Here is a 26,007-nt window from a genome sequence, read left to right on the forward strand (position 1 = left end):
CTAAAGTGCATATGTGGACCAAAGTACCATATTTGATTGACAAGAATATTTGCAGTAGTTCCATCTTTCAACACTAGTTTCATCTTCAACACTAGTTCCATCTTCAACACTGGTTCCATTTTTGTTTTCATAAGAATCAGAACCAAAGGTACGAAGATGATTCAAGTATCCAATATCATAAAAACTATATCTTTCAAATGCAAGCTCAAAATGTTGTGCTATATCAAGCATCGAATATGTAGAGTTCCACCTAGTAGGAACATCTAAACATAATGATTTCTTACAAGTTATCAATTTAGATTCACAATATTCTTTAAACTTTCTAAGTCTTGCGGGAGATTGTTTAATGTATTTCACGGCTTGTCTCACTAGCTTGATAGACTTACCAATTTCCTTCAACCCATCTTGAACAATAAGATTAAGGATATGTGACATACAACTCACATGAAGATGGTCACCATCCATAATGTTAGTTCCCCAATTGCTCAATTTTTTAGACATTTCTTTCACACTAATATCATTAGAACTAGCATTATCAGCTGTAATAGTAAGCATATTATTCAAACCCCATTCAAGCAAACAATTAGTAATGCAAGCCGCCATATCCACGCCCTTGTGACTAGAAATAGGACAAAAATTTATTATTCTTTTATGCAAAATCCAATTTCTATCTATAAAGTGGGTTGTCAAACACATGTAGTTTATTTTTTGTATAGAGGTCCAAGTATCTGTTGTAAGACAAACTCTTGGACGTGCTTCTTTGAAAACCTTCTTCAAAAGTTTTTTTTCTTCAAGGTATAGTTCATAACAATCTCTCATCATAGTTCTACGAGAAGGAATATGAAATTGCGACATTGTAACTCTCATGAAGTTTTTAAAACCCTCTTTCTCAACAAAACTAAATGGTAGCTCGTCAACAATTATCATTTTGGCTAAAGCTTTCATACTTTGTGCTTGGTCAAATTTCCAAGTGCTAATGACCCCTTCCTTTGCTCCCGTTGAAGATGGTAGAAAATTAATTAGATTTTGACCTTTATCTACGGTGTCACGAGGAAATTTAGGACATGTTCTCATATGAGTATTCATTGATGACGTACCATTAGATGATCTAGAAGCTGCATAAGCTTTTGCACAATACTTGCATTTGGCTTTACTAGCTCCATTTTCATCGTTGAACTTTTCAAAATGCTTCCAACAATTAGCTCTAGGTTCCATAGTTTTTCTTTTCTTTGAAGTATCAACATCAACTTCAACCTCACTGGGAGATGAGGTGTAAGGTATGCTCTCATTTGAAGCTCCACTTTCACTTCCCTTACTTTCAGTTTGTGTCAAACAAATAACAAGAACAACAATCAACAAAGTTACAAGAATCAGGCCTCACAAAGTCACAATAGCCCTCGACCCTCTGCTTTGTTACAACTTACAAGGAAACAAACAATAAAATCAAACGCAAGAGCACAAGGAAGTAGGAACAACTACAAAATCAATACATGAGAGTTGAGAGATGACTGATGATGAGAGTTTAAGACGATTTGACTAACTTACAATTACGAGTGACGACAAACGAGAGCTGAGAGTTGAGAGATGAGTGAGAGTGAAGAACTGATGATAAGACGGAAGTGGCGGCTGGCGGGCTGCGGTAAGCCGGCGACCGATGTGGCGGCGTCTCGGGATATCGTTGACCAGCTGCGATGTTAGCGTGTGCTGCTGCTGCGGCCTGTGTATATGCGTGACAGGCTGACAGCGTGAGTCGTGAGTCTCGTGACTGGCTGATTGCGTCCGCGTACTGACTAGCGTGGCGGCATTACAGACGGCGTGGCGGCGTTTGGACTTACGGACGGCGTGGCCGGCTGGCAGCGTTACGAAATAGACGTGGTCGACTCTCGACTGATAGTGGTCGGTGTGTTTGTAATTTTGTATGATGTTAATTTAGGGATTTATCATTTATCAATTGATAGGAAATTGGCTTAGGTAATTGGGTATTTGGATTAGGAATTTGAATAGTTGGGCTTGGGCTGACTGTTGAGTAATAGGAATTAATGTAGTTAGGCTTGGGCTGACTGCTGAGAATAATAGTATGGGCCGCATGGGAGGATTAGGAATGGGTTATGGACTTATGGGGTAACAATTATATATATATATATATATATATATATATATATATATATATATATATATATATATATATAAAATTTCGGTTTTTCAGTTAACCAAATTTTCAAATCTAAAAACTGAAAATCGAACCAAATTAATGAAATGTAAAAATTCAAAATCGAAACTGACTGAAATAACCGAAAAACCAAAATCGAAATTAAAAATAAATTGGTTCGATCGGTTTGAACCATATTATGCCCAGCCCTAGATGTGTTTGTGAAATTATCATTTGATATTACGATTTTTTTTTAAAAAAGCATTTGAACTTCACTTTATTCTGTTCGTGTTCATCATTGAAAGCTTCATCGCAAAATGTCACGACCCAAAACCGAGCTGCGACTGGCACCCACACTTACCCTCCTATGTGAGCGAACCAACCAATCTAAACCCTAACATTTCAATTTAATATCAACAGAAAGTAATGCGGAAGACTTAAACTCATTAATAAAAACCAATTCAATAACTTCTAAAATTCAACATCTATTATTCCCCAAAATCTGGAAGTCATCACCACAAGAACATCTATGATCAAATTACTAAACTAAGAGTATTCTAAGAAACTAAAATAAACAAAAGCTAGTCCATGCCGGAACTTCAAGGCATCAAGACATGAGGAAGAAGATCCAGTCCAAGCTAGAAGCATTAGCTCACCCTGAAATCCGGTGTAATGAAGACTGGCTAGAGTTGCGGTTGAGTTGAAGACGACGGTACGTTTGCTGCACTCCACAAATAACAAAGAAAACAAATACAAGTAGGGGTCAGTACAAAACACGGGTACTGAGTAGGTATCATCGGCCAACTCAAAATAGAAAACAGTATATATCAGATAATATCATAAATCAACTACAATATTCAACATGTAACAACAACAAGTACTATAATCATTAATAAGTACCGCCAAGTTCACACATGAGGACTCAAGCCTCAATACCATACTCATTTGGGAATTAGGTTCATTAGATTGAGCATATTAACATCTTTCAAGATTCATTATCTTTATTCCTCTTGTGTCGGTACGTGATACTCCGCTCCCCTACTACTATGTGTCGGTACGTGACACTCCGATCCCCTAATTCTACGTGTCAGTTCGTGACACACGATCCCCTAATTCTACGTGTCGGTTCGTGACACCCGATCTCCTAATTCTACGTGTCGGTTCGTGACACCCGATCCCCTAATTCTACGTGTCGGTTCGTGACACCCGGTCCCCCTAATACTACGTGTCGGTTCGTGACACTCGGTCCCCCTAATACTACGTGTCGGTTCGTGACACCCGCTCCACTAATCTCATTCTATTAATTCATCAATCCTTCATTTATACCAAGACATCATCAACCCCATTACTTTAGTTCATCAAGCCTTCTTTTATACCAAGGCATCATCAATCTCATTACTTTAGTTCATCAAGCCTTCTTTTATACCAAGGCATCATCATTAACAAGGGGTTTTCAAGATTTGGGATTCAATAGCTTCATCATGCTTATTTTATCACAATTATATAATCACATTCATACAAGCATACAATTAAGCATATAGAAGGGTTTACAATACTACCCAATACATATCATTCGCTATTAAGAGTTTACTACGAATAGCATAAAAACCATAACCTACCTCCACCGAAGAATTTTGATCAAGCAAGCAATTTCCCAAGACTTTGTTTCCTCTTCGTTTCTCCTCCTTCTCGTTCGATCCTCTCTCTCTCTCTTTGTTCTTTCTATTTTTCTTATTCAAACCCTCTTTCTTTTACCCTAATTAGCATATAATTAAGTATGAAAGATGACAATAATAACCCACTAATTAACTCAAGGTTACCTCTTTTAACCCCCAAGTAATTAGACTTATTAACATTAACCCACTAACTTTATAATTAAAGTAGGAATAGTCCAGAACGCCCCTTAAATTACTTAACAGAAATCCGACCCAGCCTGGGATTACGCAGCCTGTGACGGCCTGTCGTGCCTGCGACGGTCCGTCCTGCTATTCCGTCACAGAGTTCAGAGACTCAATTCCACTAAAGGGTCTGTGACGGTCCGTCGTGCCCACGACGGTCCGTCCTGCCATGTCGTCACGAAGTTCAGAGAGTTGATTTCAGTACCCAAATTTCAGAATTCTAAGTGTTTTGGAACGAGAACCCCTCGAGGGCCCGTCGTGCCCATGACGGTCCATCGTGGATTCCGTCGACTCAGACAGTTTTTCCAAAAATAAAATCTGCTGCTTAAAACGACTAAACAGGTCGTTACACAAAATAAGGATGAATTAGTGTTCGTTACTCTTTGAAAGGGTTTTTACCTTTCACTTTGTTAGTGAATATCGCCATAATTAGTCCATCTCTGTTTTCATAGTGTAGTATGCTAAATTTTGAGCTGACAAATTTAGGATCAAATTAATTAACTCATTAGTGTCGTTCTTTTGGTTGATTTTTTACTTTGAGTTATGCGCCTCTTTTATTATAACAAATGAAGAAAGTGATGCTTTTTACAACTGTTTGCTTGTTTTGATTCTGCCATGATAATGTGCCAGCAGTTAAAATGTCAACTCCTTCAAGGAATAGAGTGATGTGTGATTTCAAGAGGTTACAACACGACCCTCCTGCAGGTATTAGTTGTGGTCCTCAAATTTCTTATTTGATGAAGTCATTCAATTGAATGGATAAAAGTAAGAGTTCTGTCAAATAAATCGAGATGAACTTATAGTTTTATTTTCTTGAACCGCAGAATAAAAAATGGAACGATTCTTGTTCTTTTTTTTAGACAACATATGGATTGTGCATTGTCTAAGTTACTAGATTATCAGAAGTTCCGACTTTAGTTGAACAAATACATAATGCATTTATTACCCGTATATCTTCCCCCAGAATATTTATAACCTTAAAAACTTATGAGACTATCAATAAAGTATATAATTTAACAAGGTTAGATTGTGTTATGTTACTGGAAATGAGTAGAACTGAAATATCACAAAAATCTGATTTATGCATAATTGAGTTGAACAATGAGAAAATCTTTTTTGGGGTACCAATTGAGGAATACATTAGTGTAAACTTCATCTGATTTTTCTAAGAAAAATATGCTTAGTTATCATTTTCATTCTTGATAAGAGAAGGATTCGTCGAACATTCGGATGGTAAATCCATAATTCATCTTCTCCGTTCCTTCTTTCATAACGTGTGTCCTCATATTCTCCCTTCCTTTCTTTCTTTGACGCGTGTTCTCAAATCGATGGAGAATGTTCCACGCTTGCATCTTTGATTTCTACATTTGTTATTTTGAAGAACTTTTCTTTATGTTCCATGGAAAACAACAGAGATTCAATTTGTGTCCTACATTGGGAGACAAAGTTCCAGTTTATCCTATGAACAAAAATGTACACCTCTTTTCTCTGCCTCATTTATTTTCTGTGTTTCCTATTCCCCGTTCACTAAATTCTTGGGTTTTTTTTCGATTGGATGTTTTCCCAAAAAACCCTTAGTGGACATGCATCTTTTTGTCTTCATTTGCTTGGTTTATGCATTATTCAATGTTTTGTTTGCTGATTTGAATTGTTAATTTTGCCTGTTTGTTGAATTCGAAATATCGTTTGAACTTTGGTTTTTCTTTTGTCAAAGATCACACTTTTTGCTAATTTAGGCTACACTTTACTGGTGTGGCCGTAGGCCTAAAATGGTGTAGTGGTATATCATCAATTGAAAAATATAATAACATCACATTTTGATAGTCGTAAGACAAAAAATAGTGTGATACTTCTAGACTACTTTTTTCTTGTTGGAAAATCCAGTAACATGTCTGATTTCGAATGGGTGAGATTTGTTCTTTCCTTGGTAAAATTCAAGAACTGACAAGTTGATTTTTTTGCTAAAAAATGCGCTGAATTCAAGGTACTTTGACAAAATTATAGACAACTTTTGAATTTCCGACCACAATTTTCTGTTAGTCTTAGATAAGGACATTGAATCATACACTTTTATGCAGCATTCCTTCAATGCAACAACTGCCAATATCCAATGAAATTCTCCATTACTATTTAAATGGACATAAACATTATCTGTCAAGTGTTAAGGCAGTCCACCAGATATTTATTAATAAGGAAGGAACGAGAAAGAATGAAAGAAGTGGATTGAACATTGGAGCTAATAGAGGAATGGGAGTGTGGGGCTATGCAAGTTAAAGGTGCAATATAAGTTGAAAATCAGTCAAACCAGTATATGTTAGCTATTGTTGTCACCTTTGAATCAACTAATCCCTATATGTAACAAGCAGATTGTTGAAAATGTTATAACCCTCCTTTATTCATGCAGTCAACTTCAGTTTGCTAAGAAATGTAAAGGGATAATGCCCAAGTACCCCCTCAACCTATGCCCTAAATCCCAGAGACATACTTATACTATACTAAGATCTTATTACCCCCCCTGAACTTATTTTATAAGTAATTTCCTATCCCTTTTTGGCCTACGTGACACTATTTTGTGAGGCCAACGCTGATTGACTTTTTTTTTCAACCTAGTGCCATGTAGGTCGAAAAGGGATAGAAAATTACTTATAAAATAAGTTTAGGGGGGTAATAGGACCTTAGTATAGTATAAGTGTGTCTCTGGGATTTCAGACATAGATTGAGGGGGTACTTGTGTATTTTCCCAAAAGTAAAACATAAACATGGAATGGAGATTTGTACATAAGAAGTTACCTTAGTGGGAGAAGCTGCGAGGAGGGAAGTAGGATCGGGTTCGCCCAATCGAACAGAGATTCGATGCAGACAGGTGTTGATATCCAAATTCGACCGACCTTTAAATATTTTTAGGGATGCTATTCGATTAAATATGTATTTTAAATTTAAAATTTTAGTCGATTTTGCATAAATAATTAGATATTTTAGTATGTTTACTTTATAAAATTACTGTAAATATTATTAAAAATTGTTAATAAATTTCTAAATAGTTATTTTATTCAAATGTTTCAAAATTTAAGTGATTTTAATTATATGAAATATATTATAAAATTTATAGTATTTTAATTGGATAACATTTCTAAATTTTTCTCAAAATCATTTAAATTGTAGCCATTTTATTCTAATTCCTTTCAACTCTAGCCAAATCTAATTCAAATCTTATTTCAATAGTAACCGGTCTTTCATTTCAATTCTAGTCAATTTTATTATAATCTTTTAGTCTTTTCATATCCAATCGAATTTAATTTTAAGACTCCATCTTTTAATCTTATCCATCAAATTTTTTTATTATGTATAAGATACAACTAGTACTAGTTATATCCATTGATTCATTAAATCCAAAATTGAATCTTAGCCTTACATTTTGATTGAATCCTAAATTAATTCAAGGGTCTTGATTAAGCCTTCCACTTCGATTGCGAAAAGACTCAATTCTTCTTCCTCCCCGCTCCTTGGCAGCCGCCATTCTCTCCCCTCATCCTCTCCTCTCTCCAACCGCCCCCTCTTCTTCTCCCCTTCCCCTTTACCTTCGTCCTCTCCATTTTTCCGGCGAGAAGCAGCAGCTCCGGCGCCACCCTCTTCCTCCCTCCTCTCTTCTTTCTTCCTCTCTCCCCCTCCCGACTCTTCTCCACAGAAGTCCTGCTAGGAGCAGCAGCAAACAGCAGCGCCGGCGAGGAGCACGCCAGCCGACAGCCCGCTCGTCCCCTCCCTTCTCCCGGCGAGTTTCAGGCAACCAACAACTGTCAGCAAGAGCTGGACGGCGTCCAGCGAGGCAGCAGCTCCGACCAGCGACGCAGGGACGCCGAGCAACACCTACAAATCGGTTTAGTCAGTTTAGAGCTTTGTGATCTTGGTTTATTAAATAGGTCTGCTAAGGTTCATCTCAGGTACGAATTTCTTCATTTAAATGGCTATTTATGTCACCTTTAAGCATGAGAACTTACTGATTAGATCTTAAAGTTTTGAATTTAATTTAAGCATGGTTTGGCCCAACATTACAGTTCGGATACTAATGCAGGTTCTGCAAAGATCCTCTCCGAAGAATTCAGGATTAGTCACTGAGTTGTTTATTGGAGTTTTAAGGCTACTGTATTCGGAGTCTCTACTTTCTTGTCTTTGTCTGCTTTGTTTATTGGAGCTTTTTTTGTGTGAGTTTGATATTAACAAGTTTCGATTGTAGTACTCTGCATATAAAAAATCCATTTTTTTGGTTCTTGATTTGATCATTTTGTATTTCAAATGATCATTATAAGTAGGTGCTTCTTTGTCATGATCCTCAACTAAGCGTTTATTGCTACTTTATAAAGTATGTACGCGGTCATGAAAGAAAGCCAGTCCTTAAGATAGACTGCTCCATCAATAGTTTTTGGGTCATCAAGATCGACTTCTCCTCTTGCTCAAGTACAGAATTAACCTCTTGTTCCTGAATTCTTCTGCTATAACTTCAGTGACAGATCTTTGCAAATTTCTGGTTATATGTGACTTGTGAGAGTCACTCCTTTATATATAAGATAATAAAATGGATTATGTCAATAAGATAGTAAGAAGAATATATACCTTGATCTTTGTTGTTAACAGTGACATCATTTAGGCCTCTAAATACATTAACCCCCCAACTAACTTTGGATTGATTTGTCTGGGAAATGTCAAACTTGCAGTGTCTATCAATCACACAAATAGATATTTTTTCTTCAAGTCATCAAATTTTCTCATTACACTCGGTTGGTGATCCTCTTTGTCAGCCTCTTTTTATATATTTGATTTCTGTTTCCCATTGTTTGCTCCAGATTGGGCCTATGCTCAACGCAGGAACCCCTCACATATTTTTGAAAAGACAATAAACAATTTACATTTGGTTTTGCAGGAGAATCCAAGGAGTATGAGATACAATTTCGAGGAGGAGGATGGTGGCCGTCAATCTAAAGATGTGGAATGGCTACCCTTACAGCACCACCCTGTCTTTTCTACTCCGCCGGATAGGGATAGGGATGGAGACAGGGCCTTGACAATACCCAAAAATCTTTTAGCTTGGGACGGAGCTTCTCGTCTCTACTTTTGGGACTCTTACAAAACATGTCTGCATCGACTCTCTGTTCGATTGGGCGAACCCGATCCTACTTCTCTCCTTGCAGCTTCTCCCTCTAAGGTAACTTCTTATGTACAAATCTCCATTCCATGTTTATGTTTTACTTTTCTTAGCAAACTGAAGTTGACTGTTCGAATAGAGGAGGGTTATAACATTTTCAACAATCTACTTGTAACATATAGGGATTAATTAGTTGATTGAAAGCTGACAACAATAGTTGACCTATACTGGTTTGACTGATTTTCAACTTATATTGCACCTTTAACTTGCATAGCCCCACACCGCCATTCCTATCTGATTAACAAATATTCAATTCAGCCCCAATGTTCAATCCACTTCTTTCATTCTTTCTCGTTCCTCTCTTATTTTAAAAACCCAAAAGAATCTTACCAGTTTCCAAAAAAAAAAAAAACCAAAAGAGGGAGAAAAGAATTCATCACCAATAATTTAAGTGCATTGGTACCACTTCTACCTGATATCAAGCTACTAATTGTTCTAGCTACGTATTTGATGGTGCTGGTTGTTGCTTAGGTACTGCAAGCTGATGTGCAATTGAATTCTGAGGTTCAACGAATTTCCATTAACAGAAATGGATCAGCACTGTTCCTAGTTGGCTTGGATGGTTTATACGTCATGTATCTCTATGGGAGGACTTCGACAAAAGAAAGTACAATTATTTGCCGGTATAACTTCCTCATTTTGGTTTTGTATGGTTATGTTTTCTTTGCATTCCAGTGTGTTTCAAAAACAATAGTGTTAATTGTAATTTGTTACTATGTGTCCTTTGAAATGTACATTCTCCTTTATCTTCGGAGTTCGGAAGCACCGTATGTATTTAACCAGTCATATGCACTCTATTCCTGGTTGGCTGGAGGAAATTATGAATTTTCTGGTATAGCTACCTGAAACCATCTTTCCCTTTTTTTTAAAAAATTAATTTTGGATGTAGCATTTGTTTTTGAGAACTGTTCTTGATCTTGCATCTCAGCATATGTAGTTTCCTCTTGGAATGGCTTCGTATGCTACGTATTCTAGGATACCCAGCTTGTTGAGTGTTGTTTACGATTATTGGCTTTTTATGAGAACTTTGTTTTCTTTGCTATTAATGTTTTTGGGATTTCTCATTCATCAAGAGACTTGTGAATCTGTAAGTACATGCTGATATCTTTGTTAATTTAAGGGCAAGAGGCAGGTCAGATTTATACGTGTCTGCAATGGGTAATACCATCTGTTAGGTTATCTTTTTTTTCTAGCTATTGCTTATCAATGATGATATTGATATGAGGTCACACCTAAATGGCTCCTAAATCTTTGTAAAAAATTGTTTTTGGGATTCTTTGGAAGAAATATTATATTTGAGAAGCACTTTGGGTGTGTTAGAAGCTCAAAAATGGCAAGTAATTGCAAAATTTGGCTTTTCGAGGTTTTCGGTAGACAATAGGCTTATTCTCCTTGATTTTAAATCGAAGTGTTTGAATATATAAAATGATGGTATAGTTATCCTGATATGCCATAAATGAGCGGTAATGAGATCTGTGCTAATGAGCAAGCCATTTTTCAATTAAACGGTATGATGCATTTTGCACAAGCCATTTCTACTCTTTATGACCGGAAATCTCAAGTAGCATATTCAATTACAATAATGGTGATACCAATTTGTCTTACTACTCCAGTCTCAATTTGTTACCCTTCTATGATCCTTTTCCTTATGCCTTCGATCTGTTTGCATATTCAGAAGACATACTGTTCTCTATGATTTTTGGATTGTCTTTCTTCTTTTACCTTGGAAAAGCTACAATTTTCAAGAACTTGACAAAAAATGGAAGAAGTCACTAGTTGTTAGTTGTTTGGAGCAGCTTTCTTGCACATTGTGCTTTGTGACTTTGCATCTTCTTGATGCTTTCTAATATCATTTAATTACTTTATCAATTTTTTTTCAAGAACTTGACAAAAAAAGGAAGAAGTCACTAGTTGTTAGCTAGGTAGATGGAGGAGAGAGAAAAGAACAACGTTGACAAGCCTTTTTGATCATCGACTACATCTCTGAACTCAAAACATTTGGGTGAGCATGACCAAATTGCCCAAGAAGTCAAGACTTCGCTAGAGGAGACATGTGCCAAGAAGGTGAAAATGTTCGACGAGTCAACTTTACACATTCATGAGGGATATTCCAATGATATCCAACAACCCAGTTAGGGAGCCACCTAGGTTATCCTTTTATATCTGTACACATTTTGTACACACTTTCTAACTGTCCTTTTCTTGAATTTCTCATGATCCCTTGGTTGAATGAAGGGAAGGCGAGGGCAGCGTTTTGGACGGGAGAGGCGACAAAAGGCGACAAGGGCCTGCCTCGCCAAGCGGCGAGGCACTCGCGTTTTTGAATCAAGGCACCAATTAATACAAAAAATTATAAATATTTAATTGCATATATAAATATCCAAAATCTCAATAGCAATAATATATTTTGAGAAGGACAATAGCAGTAATATATTAACAAATATTTCAATTCAAAAATGAATAGTAGATACTAAAAATCTAGAACTATAAAGACCCAATAGTTCAAAAGACAACACTAGAACTCTAAAACTCAATTCTTCTTCAAAACTATGCAACTCTTGAAGATCAACATCCTCTACATCATTATATTAAAAAAAAATAAATTAAAGACAACAAGTAGTGAAGGAAGTAAGCAGTGAAAAAAATTGTCAGAGAATGCAACAAGCTACTATGATGAGAACAAACGAAAAAAGAAGAGAAGAAGAACTCTTGAAGAAGAAGAGAACTCAAGAAGAAAAACTGAAAAGAAGCAAAAAAAGAGAGGAGCAGTCGCCACAATCGTGCGATGAGCAGTTACCTTCGAGGGATTGATTTCAAGTGGTGCGGTGAAAGAGGAAAGAGACGCGAGGGGAAGAGGAGCAGTCGCGACAGTAGACTTCAAGTTTCCAATCGTAGTAGCAACAACTTTAATTCCAGTCAATTTCAAGTCTCCAGTTGAGAAGGAGCAGTCGCGACATAAGTTGAAAAAATACCCAAAAACCCTAATTTGATTGTTTGGCTTTTTAATTATTAACATTTTGGCTTAAAAAAAAAACAAAAAAAGGCAACACCTATTGCATCACTCAGCCCTCGCCTTCACTCGCTTTTTAATCTCGACACGCGTCTCTTGAAATAGGCGAAAAACCCGTCGCCTCGCCTTTCGCCATTGGCCATGAGGTGCTCGCCTTTCTAAACACTGGGCGAGAGTGACTCATACTACTCTCTAGAAGTCCATAAATTTAAGTCAAATTTACAAGGAAGCCTTGACTTGGCCAACACTTGACGTAGAAGAAGTTTTAGAAGATTGAAGGTTGGTGAAGAACCTAGCTAGTATGTAAAAAAGCTTGGTTAGAGGCTTAATGAAATGGGTTGATTTTTTTTTTCATGACAAGGAAACTCGCAGCCGCTACCCTTTTGGGTGCGCACAACATAATAGAGGTACTCCGCACTAGGCAAGCTCGGTGCGACAAGCTCGAAGTAGGTAAACCCTTTGCTTTTGCTTGCAAGGGGTTTCGAACTTGAGACCTCCAACATGGAAGTCCCAAATCCAAACCACTGGGCCACCCCGAAGATTATTAGTCTAACATACTAGTGTGTACGTGATGAAGATATTTTCTTGTTGTTTTCTTTGAATTAGACCTTCATTTAATTCAAAGTAGTGTCATAGAAGAAGATTAACGCTAAAAATTAAGATCATTTAAGTGGACGAGGTGGACACGGTGACCACCTTATACAAGTGTTGAATTGCAGGTGGACAAGCTCGTGAGGCTTGGGGTAAGGAGTCCATTATTTTCTATTTTGTACAATTTGATGATGGAAGTCTTAAGTAGGATGATAGATGAAGTTGTAACGGGAGGTTAGAGTTTCTCAGCCTTGATTAGTGAACATAGTTGCGTGATGATCACATACCTATTATTTGCTGACGACATACCAGTGTATATCTAATGGGGATATATGTTAAGATATTTTCTAGTTGAGTTCCTTGAAATAGACCTTCTTAGAATTCCAAGTAGTGTTAAAGCTCAAGATCAACACTTAAAAAGTGAGTTCATGGATGAGGTGGACAATGTTGAACACCTACCACAAGTGCAATTGTACGTATAAAACTCTCCTTACCATTTACATAGGATTGCCATTGGGTGTTTCAAATTAGGGCTAGTTGTGTGAGATTCAGTAACTAAAAGATTTGAAAGGTGACTAGCAGGGTGACAAAAGAGACATTCATCAAAAGGGTGAAGGAAGCACTAGTCAAGAGCACAATATCAAGAATACCCACACATTGCATATTTTTTTTCCAGGCTCCATTTAGTATAGGGAAGTTGTAATGGCTTCAAAAGAATTTCCAATGGGACTCAATAGAAGGTACTCATCGTGTTATCTAGTTTGTTGGGAGACCATAACATCTTTAAGAGAGTAAGGACATCCTTGCAGTGACTGACTTCAGTTTCCAACAAGACAGTCTCATAAAAGTATAGGGTTATTTTTGAGGACCAGATATTATAGAAGGAGGTAATCAGAAGGAAATATGTTATTGTGGAAGGGGATGGAGGACTGGAAACATGAAATTGTCGTATGGATGCTATCCTTGGTGGAACAACATAAAGGAATGAGAAGACTTCAGTGGCGTCGTTACATATAGGGTAAGGGTGGTAGCAAAGTTAGCTTTAAGGTCACTAGGGTTGTGGTTGGACTGAACATGTCAAGAAGCCTCCCCAACTCACAGTTTCTTGAGCCAAAATGAGATGATAGCGCAACGGATTTGAATGACACAAGATAGGATGGTTCACTGAAACTTGAGGTTTAAGAGGAATTTATTAGAATAAGAGGTTGATGGATTTCAAACATTGGAGTACATACCCTAAAAATAGAGAATTCGTTCATGAGCTACCGCGGAGAGGGAGGGTAAGAGCTAAGAAGTGATGGTGCGTTCTTTGTAAAGTTATGCCACCACAAGCTTTTGTTAAAGGATGATTTAGTATTCTTATGATGCCTAGAAAGGTAGCCTTGTTAGCATCAATGGAGTAATTCTGTCAATTGAGAACACGTGTTACATAAGGAAGAAAATTATTACATGTGTTAGCCGGTGATTATTGATGGTTACATAGGCGACGATGTAGATCAACTAATACTTGCATTAAAGTTGTGCTGTTCATCACACCCCTTGTTGGTTTCTTTGTGCAGTAGGCTAGCTTGCCCTGGTGTCCGCATGTTTGAAATGGTTTATATCAAATTGGCTTGGAGTGCAACCGGCGATGCTTGGTTCCGTAAAGGACATATTACATATTTGGGTTTTTATTAGAAAGAAGAAAAGTCGGAGATTATAGAATGTTGCCGCCTTGGTCATCACGTGGGAGTAGTGGAAAGAGAGAAATATGAACTGTTGAGGGGGTATGAAATAATTTTGGTATTTAAGAATTTGCCAATTGTTTTTAGTTGGTCTCTCGTGCACCTAGGAGGTTCCTTTTGTATAAAACTGTCATTTTTAGAGAATTATACTCGTGTAGGTTCTTCTCCTTTTGATACACTGCTTATATATAGGAGTTAACTCACGTTGATGATATTATGTACCTTATTAAAAAAATGTTAAATATATATTTTTCAAAGTATCTCTGGTTTGGTTTAATTAGATTGTATTTTAATATCAAATAGAGGACTTTTATAGTCATTAACTGCAGGTTTCATTTGCACCTCCTAACTTACATTCTGTTCTGTAAAGGGCAGTATCAGGTTATGTCAAGAGTCTCTTTCTATGGTTCAAGAATATTTATTACTGTCATCCTTGAGTAAACCAGTCAGATTATCCTCTCAAATGTATTAGGAGATTAAAACAAAATAGACATGATAGCTACTTCTTCAGTACCAATATTTGAGGGTAATTATGTTGTTTTCTGATAATCAGTTGTGGTGCATTTGAAGTCACATTAAATGTGTTCATTTCCTGTTGCCAGTTACAGGACAGTTCTAGTTGGTTCAGAGATCTACTTTGACAGAAACAATGCAATACGCACGTTGAAGGTTTGTTGGCACCCTTACAGTGACACCCATCTTGGAATTCTCTCTTCTGATTCGGTTTTCAGGTACTTATTTCTTCGTTGAAAATTTAATTAAGGATTTTTGATGATACAGTTCTCAAGTGGTGTATGTTGAAAACCTGAAAAGAGTTGCTCAATCTGTGTTTTTTAGACATTTTAATAAGACTAGTCTCTCGACATGTGTGTTGCACTTGGTTTCGGAGTCATGTAGTCAAGTTGATAGTATATTGCCTGACATTGGAGTATAGAGTTTTTGTTAAATTATATCAATATTATTAAGTTGGAAATTATACACAAACGAATGAAGTATGCAGTTTCTGGAATGATCAGTGTTGATCGTTGAATGCTGTCTTGTTTGTCGATGTCAAGATAATTACATATAGTGTGAACCTATAAAGATACAAATCAAAGTTCAATTAGAACATGTAGTTGCTTTTACTTATTTAGCTTTTATGGGGTACACTCATGTAATTAACCGTATCTCACCTAATGCTTTCTTCTAGATGATATTCCAGGTGTATGTTCGTTTCACTTGTTTCGGTTGCTCTGTTCATAACAAAACTCTTGTTATCGACATTGAAATCCCTCTTGGAAGTTCAACATAAAGTTGACCATGTGAGAAAGCATGTTGCGGTAGATATAATTTTGTTATTAGAGAATAGAAGGATTTCACAAACTTGAAATTTATAGGAGTAGATGGAATTCTAAACTAAATGAAGATTTGCTTGTTTAAATTGTTGGATACTAAACAAGAAAAAAAACCCATGCCTTTCTCTTTCAGAAAATACTATGTGCATTTCTTTAATCTTTTTCCAGAGGCAATTAGTACAAAAGAAAGTGCATCTTGCAGTACACATGAAAAGGAATTTATAAGCAATAACAGAAAAGAGATATGGTGTTTTATATCACCGGGACATGGTGTTCTAGTGGAAGGTTTTGTTTGGTGCATAGTGCTTTATGGTTGTTGAGCTCTCAATATATATGCCACTTCCACATGGGAAAATAATTGTGGCGTGGAACTCTTCACGGCAAACATGTCATTCAATTTGGCTTATTAAACTAGATTAATTGTCCATGATCTGCTTCTTTTGGCAAACATTTTAACGTGAACCCAAATGGAAACGATAGAACGAACTGAAACCTCTTTCTGTTAGCTCAAACCCTCAAATGACAATGATATATCTCTAAATAAATAGTTCCCTAAGTTGTACAGGTAGGTTTTCTAAAACAAAAGACTTATGGGAACAGCATGCTGCTTTTGGTCTGTTACATGAGTCTATTTGTGGCCATCTGAAAGCTCTCTAAAATTTCTAAGTGAGATGCAATACTTCAATATATTTCTTTCAAGAAGCTAATCCTTTCAGACTTGATGAGCCGAAAAATATTAGGAGTATCAACAAATAGCAAAGAGGACAGAACCTTATATCTGGAAGTGAGCTGTCAGTAATTTGGCCTGTCTTGTTGCTCATTTGGACAAATTGACGAAGCTCTTTTCATTTGCAGTAATGCATGTTGATAGAGGTTAGAACTCGGACAACTTGGATCCATTTAAATGTGGAGTCCAAATGTTGGGTTTAGTAGAACCATTCCATTGCATAGAACGACACTGTTAAAATCATACAAATTTTCCATAAAATATGTGTAAATATAGTAGGTAGCTTGGTTTACTGCAGATTTACTCTTGCTTGATTTGACATTGATTTGTATTGATTTCCTTTCCTTTTAGGACATGTATACTTGGCTATTTAAACCCCAATAGCTTGTGGGAATAATCAAGCTGAGTTCTCTCTCAAATTCTTGTCTTCTCACATGGTATCAGAGCTTTCTTTAGTGAGAAAACAAGAATATAAGAGAACTAAATTGCTGAGAATTTTTTTTTCCAAACAAAACCTCCACTGTTTTGCAACTCCGACACTCTCCAGGGGTATTGTGCATATACCAGTACCACTATTACGATCGGAATTCTCACAGTTTGTGGTGTTTTTCAGCCACTTTTCTGGCAGGTTTTTTGTCCAGCAACTTTTTCCGGCAAGACAGCAAGCAGTTCTCTAGTTTTCCAGATCTGTTTTTCAGGTTTTCCCCCAGAATTTACTTTATTTTTGAACACTTAAAGATCAATTTTTCATGTCTCTCGGATCTGATTGCTTAGCACTAAATCTGTGAGTTCCACCAACCCAAACCATGGTATCACCACAAAACCTTTATAAAGTACTGCAAACTATTTATCTTTGTCCTCCTCTGTTCACTTATGGTGCAAGGGACAAGGTGCTCAAGATCATTTGGTTAAACAGGCCAAGAATATTACTGGAAAATGTAGGGGCGAATGGGAGAAAATTGATGCTCAATTGTGTAGTCTGTTATGGGAATCTATTGATTCAAAGTTGATGCCTTTGTTTCGACCATTCCGAACTTGCTTCTTAGTTTGGGAAAAGGCTCGTGGGCAATATACAAATGACATATCCAGCTTTTATAATGTGATTTCTCTGTTGACTAACCTTAAAAAGCAGGACTCGGATATGTCAATTTATCTTGGACAGGTTAAGTGGTTATTGAGAATTAATGAGTTAATGCTCGCTACTCCAAATATTGAGAAGCAATTAGAGCAGTGTCAGAAGATGTTTCTAGCTGTTACACTTGTTGGACTTCCATTTGATCTTGATTTATTGCGAGATCAAATTTTCGCCAACTTTATTGTTCCCATTGTGGATTGACCTACTTGCTCTATTGTTACGACTAGTAGCACCACCTATGTCATCTAGTCATCTAGTACCACCTGCACATTCCTTTGTCCTAGCATCTCAAACTGCATTACTGACCATAAATCGAAATGGAGGCTGGCATGGGAAACGACCAAGATGTGGTTATTATAACAAATTGGGTTATACCCGTGATGTGTGCTACTCTCTACATGGTAAACCAAAGAATGCTCATGTTGCTCAAACTTAATACATTGGTAATCCCACCAATCAATTGTTCTCTCTGCCCGAGGTAGAATACAATGACTTTCTTCCGTATCAGGCGAGTAAGCAGACATCTGCATCAATAACTTTTGTTGCCCAAGTTGGCAATCTTATTAATCATGTTGCTTGTATCTCACAATCCACCACACTTCTCAGACCATGGCAGTCGGAGTCGGTCAAGCCAATCTTTACCGTTCTTGGCTCTAAATAATGCTCGTTTTGTCCTTGGTTGTCGTTTAGCCTCTTCCAATAAGTTGTTTGGCTTAGGCTTTATATTGTTTTGCCTCTTTTTTGGTGACTTCTTTGTCATACAAGACCTTAGTACGGGAAGAATGATTGGCGAAGGGCATGAGTAAGATGAACTTTATTATCTCAATTCTCACAAATCCACTATAGTTTGTCAATCTCAGACTCTCTTGATTTAACCCATAGATGATTGGCACACCCTAGTTTATCCAAACTTCAAAAGATGGTACTTAGCTTGTCCAAATTGTCTAAGTTAGATTGTGAGTCATGTCTATTGGGGAAGCACACCCAAGCTACTTTTCCACATAGTCCTAATAATCGTGCGTAGTCTCTTTTCATTTAGTTATTGTGATATTTGGGGTCCTATTAGACTCAATTCTACATTGGATTTTGAAGGTTTTGTTACTTCCATTGATGATTGCTCAAGGTTCACTTGGATGTACTTAATGAAAGAGCATTTTGAACTATTTTCCATATTTCAAACTTTGTGTGCTGAAATAAAAACTAGTTTGGTGTTTCTATTTGCATTTTTTGTAGTGATAATGCACGCGAATATTTATCATCTCAATTTAAACTATTTATGTATTTCCATGGATATTTTCATCAGACTGTCCATACACTGCACAACAAATTGGATTGCAGGGAGAAAAAATAGGCATATTGTTGAGACTGCAGACACTCTTCTCATACAAGCAAATGTTCCATTGCGATTTTGTGGGGACATAATGCTCACCTCTTGTTATCTGATTAACTGTATGCCTTACTATGCTATTCATAATAAGGTACCACACTCTATTTTGTTTCCAAGTCAACCTTATTCACTCTTCCACCACATGTCTTTGGGAGCACGTGCTTTGTCCATATAGGCACTCCATAAAAAGAAAAATTCGCTCCCCGTGCTCTTAAATGTCTTTCTCAATTAAATGGTACATAAGGGATATCGATGCTTCTCATCTGAACTCCAGCGATACCTTCCTTATGTTAGCTGATGTTACTTTTTTTTTTTGAAGGTCAAACCTACTTTGCATCCTCTTCTACTCAACAATTAGACATTTCTGACATTCTACCAGTTCCATCTTTTGGTGATCCACCATAGTTTGTCCTTCCACTATTAACCTATCATCGTTGTTCGCGCCCAGATGATTCACGCCCTCTGCCATAATCATTGTCTGCTGAGGACTTTTTTTTTGATGACAAGGGAAAACCTGCAGCTTCAACCCTTTGGGTGTGCACAGGGTAAAACCCTCGCTCCTATGCAGTAGCTTGCAAATCACATAGGAGAGTTAACTCGCACCAGGCAAGCCTGGTGCGACGAGCTCGACCTTGAAGCCAAACCCCTTGCTTTCGCTGGCTAGGGGTTTCGAACTTGAGACCTCCAACATGGAAGTCCCAAGCTCAAACCACTGGGCCACCCCAAAGGTAATCACCACTTGTTTACATAGTCCTTCCATCGCCACGCGAAAAGGTAATCGCTCAACTCGTAACCCTAATCCTATCTATACTTTTTAAGCTATCATTTTTTGTCACCAACTCATTCTCCCTTTGTATCATCACTATCATATGTGTCCATTTGTAAGACTACATGTGTAGTTCTTTCTCATCTAAGCCATGATGGAAGAGATGTCTGCCTTACACTCCACTGGTACTTGGGAGCTTGTTTCTCTACCTCTAGATAAATCTACAGTTGGTTATCGGTGGGTATATACGGTGGGTATATACTGTGGAGGTTTGCCCCGATGGATAGATTGATTGCCTAAAAGCTCATTTTTGGTCTTGACTACGGTGATATTTTCTTTCCCTTGGCCAAGATTGCTTCAGTTTTCTCTTTTTATCCATGGTTGCGGTTTCTTCATGGAGATCTCGAAGATGAGGTATATGTCGAGCAACCACTTGGTTTTGTTGCTCGGGGGAGTCTAGCAGCATGTGTGAAGTCTACGATGAGCACTTTATGGCCTGAAGCAGTGTCCTCGAGCATGGTTTAGGAAGTTTAGCATGATTATTCAAGAGTTTGACATGGTATGAAGTGACACATCATACTGTGTTTTATTGTCATTCTAGTCCAGGTTTGTGCATGTATTTGGTAGTGTATGTTGATGACATAGTTATCACAAGTAATGATGAGTGAATTACCAAATTGAATCATCATCTTTTCCAGCTCTTTCAGATTAAGGATCTTGGTCGATAGAAGTACTTCTTGGGCATTGAAGTTGCTCAATCCAAATCAGGAATTGCCATTTCACCAGGGAAGTACGCACTTGATATTCTTGAAGAGATAGGGATGACGGATTGTAGGCCTATTGATTCTCCAATGGATTCAAATGTTAAACTTCTACCAGGTAGGGGGGGCCTCTTAGCGATCGAGGAAGATATGGTAGGAAAGTTGAATATCTCATAGTGACTCAACCCCTGATGTTACCTTCCCGGTTGGTGTCGTCAGTCCGTTCTTGAATTCTCCTTGTGAGTCATTGGATGCAGTTATTCACATTATTCGATACATAAAATCTGCTTCAGGGAAAGGACTTCTTAATGAAGATCGATGACATGAGAAAATTGTTGGATATTCAGATGCAGACTGGGTAGGGTCATCCTTTGACGGACGATCCACTTATGGATATTGTGTTCTAGTTGGGCAAAATTTGGTGTCTTGTAAAAAGTAAGATACAAAATATGGTTGCTAGATCTAGTGAAGAAGTAGAATATCAGGCTATAGGCTATTGCAGGTGGCAACCTGTGAACTCATATGGATCAAGCAACTACCGAAGGAATTGAAATTTGGAGATACCAAAGGAATGGAACCTGTGTGCGATAATCAAGCTGCATTTCACATCGCATCGAGTCCAATATTTCACGAAAGGACCAAACACAAATATTGATTGTCATTTTGTTAGAGAAAAGGTACTTTCCGGAGATATTGACACAAGGTTCGTGCGGTCAATTTATCAATTTGCGTGCATATTCACCAAGTCCCTAGCTGGTCCCAGAACAAGTTATGTATATAACAAGCTTGATACATTTAATTTGTATGCACCAGCTTGAGGAATGTTAGAATCCTAGGAATATTCTATAGCCTATGTTTAAATATAGTGGGTAGCTTGATTTACTCCTAGATTCGCTCTAGCTTGATTTGATATTGATTTCCTTTTTAGGACATGTATAGTTAGCTATTTAAACAACAATAGCCTGTGGGAATAATCAAGCTGAGTTCACTCTCAAACTCTTGACTTCTCACTGAGGTTTATCTACACTGTAGCTTCTTTTCCCCTCCCATTTTCTCAGAGTGTTCATGTACAAGTGATCAATATTTTTGGGGCAATATTTTTGGGGCTTGTAGTTGTCAGAGGCTCAAAGCTTGTTGAATAGCTGTGTAGCATTTTGTTTGTTTTCCACAAGTGAGACAGTTTTTTCCATTTGTTCTCTACGACTTTCTTAATATATCAGTTGCATGTTAAATCACTTGCTGATTGGAGAATTGTGTTATTTCTACTTATTGACAAATTACATTGTGCTATATTTACTTATGTATTACTTTGTGTTCAGGGTTTTCGATTTGTCTTCGGCCCTTGGCCAGCCAGAGCAGGAGTATTATCTACAGCCCGTGGAGCCTGGCAGTTCGCACAATGCTACAGCAATCTGCCCTGTCGATTTTTCTTTTGGGGGCGATCATATGTGGGACAGGTTCAGTGTAAGTTCTATTCTTATTTTGCAACTGGTAACAGTGTATATGTATATATAAATCATGATCAAAACAGTACATGGGTTGTACTAAAATCATATAATCAAGAGAGCTTACAAATTCTACTGTGCTATGATTAAATTGAATCTAAAACATCAATCATTGAAGCAGTTCCATTTTAGGATATCTAATTACACCAAAAACATTGGATGAATACAGAATCAGCTTGATTTTCTGCATATTATTCTCCACATTCTCAAACATCTAGAGTCTCTCCTTCCAGATTAAATGTCCACCAGATGCAAGCAGGGACAATTCTCCATCAACTTTTGTCTTTTGCTTGCACCTACTTCCTGCCAACAGTGCCTCTGAAACCTTACCAGGCATAGTCTAAGATATGCAAAAATATTCTCCAAATCTGTCCTGTAACCTTGCATTGTAGAAATAGAGGATTTACTGTCTCTGCCTTTTCCCCACAGAAGAAACATCTGGAAAATGGTTCCCTCTTCCATCAAATTGTCCTGTCTAAGGACGGTTTCCTTCGCCTAAACCTCACAAAACAAGCTACTTTATGTCTTATTTTAGTTTTCCAAGAGCTTCCAAAGCCAGTAGTTGATAGGAATGATTCATCATTATGGAACGTTTCCAAGTTAAAAAAAAAGGTTCATCATTCTGTAAGCTGCACTAACTTGGAAGGAACCATTGTTACTGCACAGCCGCCATGACACATCTCCTCCTATCTGAAGCCCACTAACTACTTCAACTGTGCAAAATTGAGCCATTCTTAGTTTAATTTTTTACCACCTTCCCGTTATATTATAGACATAGTGCTTATAAGAGTTATAAGCTCAGGTATACTGTGGTGATGCCCTGTTGACAAACTTTGGGGACTTAAAAGAATATACTTCATCAGTGAATCATGATCTTTTCACTATGTGAATATGTGGGATGATAAAAATTAAAAGAAATGGCATGGTAATAGTTTATGAATCGTAGCTGCATTGATATGTTTGGTGATAACAATATATGGAACTAGTGTATCACTATATAGTAGCAGATTTACTGTCTATTTTATAAAATCCATCTTCTGGCAGTGGTGGTTATGATCAAGTGGTTTTACCATCATTAGCTTTGTATGTGAAAGTTGAGTAATTATATTATTTTATGCAGGTTTTCATCTTGTTTAGTGATGGCTCAGTTTACATCTTATGTCCTGTTGTTCCATTTGGAAGGTAATTTGCCAGAGATCATAATGCTGCTAATCTTGAGGTTTTGTTAGGAGATGCTTATGAACAGAAATTTAAATATGATGGTCGTGAAGTGATATTAATTTTTGTGAGGTCCTTCTATTAGTTGACAAAAGACAAAATATCTTTTTCCATAATGCTTCTGTCATTTTCTTATATTTGCTCACTTGTAAACTTGATCAACTTATAGGTTAATTTCCTAATATTTTGATACTCGTGTGTCTGTATAAGAGGTCTAATAGACTATTACCTTTCCCTTAGAGCAATTATTCCTCCTCCCATGTGTCTCATTTTCATGTTCTCATCAAGACTTCTAATTTGCATATGTTTCTCCTTATGCCCCGTGTTGCTATTTTTGGCCCGTGCAAGTAGCAGGTCGTAATACTTCACTTAATCTCACCAAAGTAGCTGCTTTCTATTGGAACAGTGTGTACAAATGGGAATCTGTACTGGAGTTATATAGTGATGCTCACATGTTTGGTCTGAAATCAGCGAATTCAAAAGCTGTGAAAAACTCAAATTTGGCAATCTCTTGGTTGGGAGCAACATTTCCTGAACTAACTCGGGAAGAAGTTCATGCAGAAAATGTTGCTGTTCTTAGAGCTCAACCTTATGCTTTATTTGATGCATCAATCTCATTACAGGTACACTTTTAACTTACGGTGCTTCTTTTCTTGATTTTGTTTTCATTAATTCTTTTCTTCATTCTCTTGTTAGTCGATGTTGCATTTGAATATTCATGAATGTGAACTGTCAGATTGTTGAAAATTGAAATACTGTGCAGCACAATGTCCTTTCTTACAGGGGAAACAAACTATTTGATTTTCACTTTATGTTCACGGATTGAATTTTATTTGTAGATTTTGAGAAAGAAGTGAAGACTTTTATGTCTTTCAATATATTTTTATGTTCCATGAGAAGGGGTATTTATACAAGTGATTCTGACTTAATTAAGAAAAGACAATCAATTACTACAAAAGAAAAACATTGTTCTTTTAATTACACTGGGAAAAGGAAAAATTAAGTCTCCTAAAATCATGTTAATTCATTAACACAATCAACACCTCCTATGATGGAGCAAAGATGTCACACGTTTGAACTTAGAAACTTACGTATTAATGTCTATGCTGCCCACCTCGAAAAAGTTGTTACAAGAGAAAAGAGAACACAAATACTTATAAAGATCCTATAAAATTCACTAGCTGGATCTCCTGTTCTTTACAGCAATAAAGAAGTGATTGCTTTTCACTTAATTGTATAACACATTCTTTCCCTTAAAAAAATCTTGAGAAAATAGTCAAATGCCCCCTCAACCTGTTATTCAGCTACACACTTATGCTTTACGGGAGTATTATTAATCCTTAGACTATTTTAAAACGGAATAATTACACCCTTAGATGCTGACTTAGCACAAAGAGTGTCCTCACTCTCGTGGAGGCATGTGTAAGTCAAAAGAATTAATAAAAAATATTTTAGTAACATTTTAATTTGCCTTTTTATTAAATATATATTTTCACTTTTCTCTTTAACTTTTTTTTTCTTTTTCTTTTTTCCCCTCTCTTTCTCGTTACTCAACATTAACCTCACCACCATTTCCTCCACCTTGAACCACCATCACTATACTAACGACATCTTTTTATCCATCTTCTAATATTTTCTTTACAATTTGCTTCACGGAGTAAAGACCAATATAATTAACCATGGTTAATAGTGTGGTAGATGCAATACCTGCTTATATGATGTCTGTGTTCCCAGCACCAGATAAGGTCATACAGAGGATAGATGCTTTGAGAAGAAATTTCTTTTGGCGGGGAAATGAAGACAAAAAGAAGTTTCATCTAGTCAAGTGGGAAGAGGTCATAAAAAACAAGAAAGACGGGGGACTGGGGATTAGGAACATGAAGAAACAATACAAAAGCCTAATGCTGAAATGGCGTTGGAAGTTTATCACAGGAGAGAATATGCTTTGGAGAGAGATGATCAGGGCATAATATGAAATGGAGAATCGGTGAATGACAAAGATGGTGACTACACTATATGGATGTGGTATCTGGAGATCAGTAAGTAATCTTTGGTCTCTGTTTCGTTCTAGAATCAGATTCCAGGTGGGTAATGGAATGAAGGTGTCATTTTGGGAGGACAGATGGATAGCCCAAAGAACCCTAAAACAATTATTTCCGGACTTATATACACTGAGCTATCAACAAAATGCAACTGTGGCTGAAATCTGGATAGGACAGGGGTGGAACTTACATCTTAGGAGGAATCTAAATGATTGGGAGTTGGGGAACATAGTGGCCTTCCATGATACAATGGCACAATTTAGTAATATGACTAGGGAAGAAGACAAGGTTGTGTGGAAGATTGGCAGCAAAGGGGTTTTCAGTGTCAAGTCAGCTTACAAAGATCTCAATCATTCAAATTCAAATGACAGGAAGGAGCTCTGGCCATGGCAGTTGATATGGAAACCTAAAATCCCATACAAGGTAATTTGTTTCACATGGTTACTAGCAAAGGAAGCAGTGCTGACACAAGAGAATATAAAGAAGGGGAAGTTCCAACTATGCGCAAGATGCTTTTTGTGTGAGGGACAGGTAGAGACGGTCAACGATCTCTTCCTGCATTG

General features: G+C 37.2%; 1 protein-coding gene across 2 annotated transcripts in view; it reads left to right on the plus strand.

Moving 5' to 3' along the window:
• The first annotated feature begins 7,469 nt into the window (after nt 1-7,469).
• Nucleotides 7,470-26,007, plus strand: part of LOC101248262 (nuclear pore complex protein NUP88) — a 28,292-nt gene continuing 9,754 nt past the window's right edge. For both annotated transcript variants that reach the window (XM_069291676.1, XM_069291677.1), the window contains exons 1-7: nt 7,470-7,985; nt 8,963-9,244; nt 9,716-9,867; nt 15,172-15,300; nt 21,999-22,143; nt 23,305-23,366; nt 23,809-24,025. In XM_069291676.1, the coding sequence (XP_069147777.1) occupies nt 8,978-9,244; nt 9,716-9,867; nt 15,172-15,300; nt 21,999-22,143; nt 23,305-23,366; nt 23,809-24,025 (972 nt within the window). In that variant the 5' untranslated portion in view covers nt 7,470-7,985; nt 8,963-8,977. The remainder of the gene's footprint in view (nt 7,986-8,962; nt 9,245-9,715; nt 9,868-15,171; nt 15,301-21,998; nt 22,144-23,304; nt 23,367-23,808; nt 24,026-26,007) is intronic.

The sequence above is a fragment of the Solanum lycopersicum genome, chromosome 11, assembly GCF_036512215.1.
Source record: "Solanum lycopersicum chromosome 11, SLM_r2.1".
Lineage (NCBI taxonomy): Eukaryota > Viridiplantae > Streptophyta > Magnoliopsida > Solanales > Solanaceae > Solanum > Solanum lycopersicum.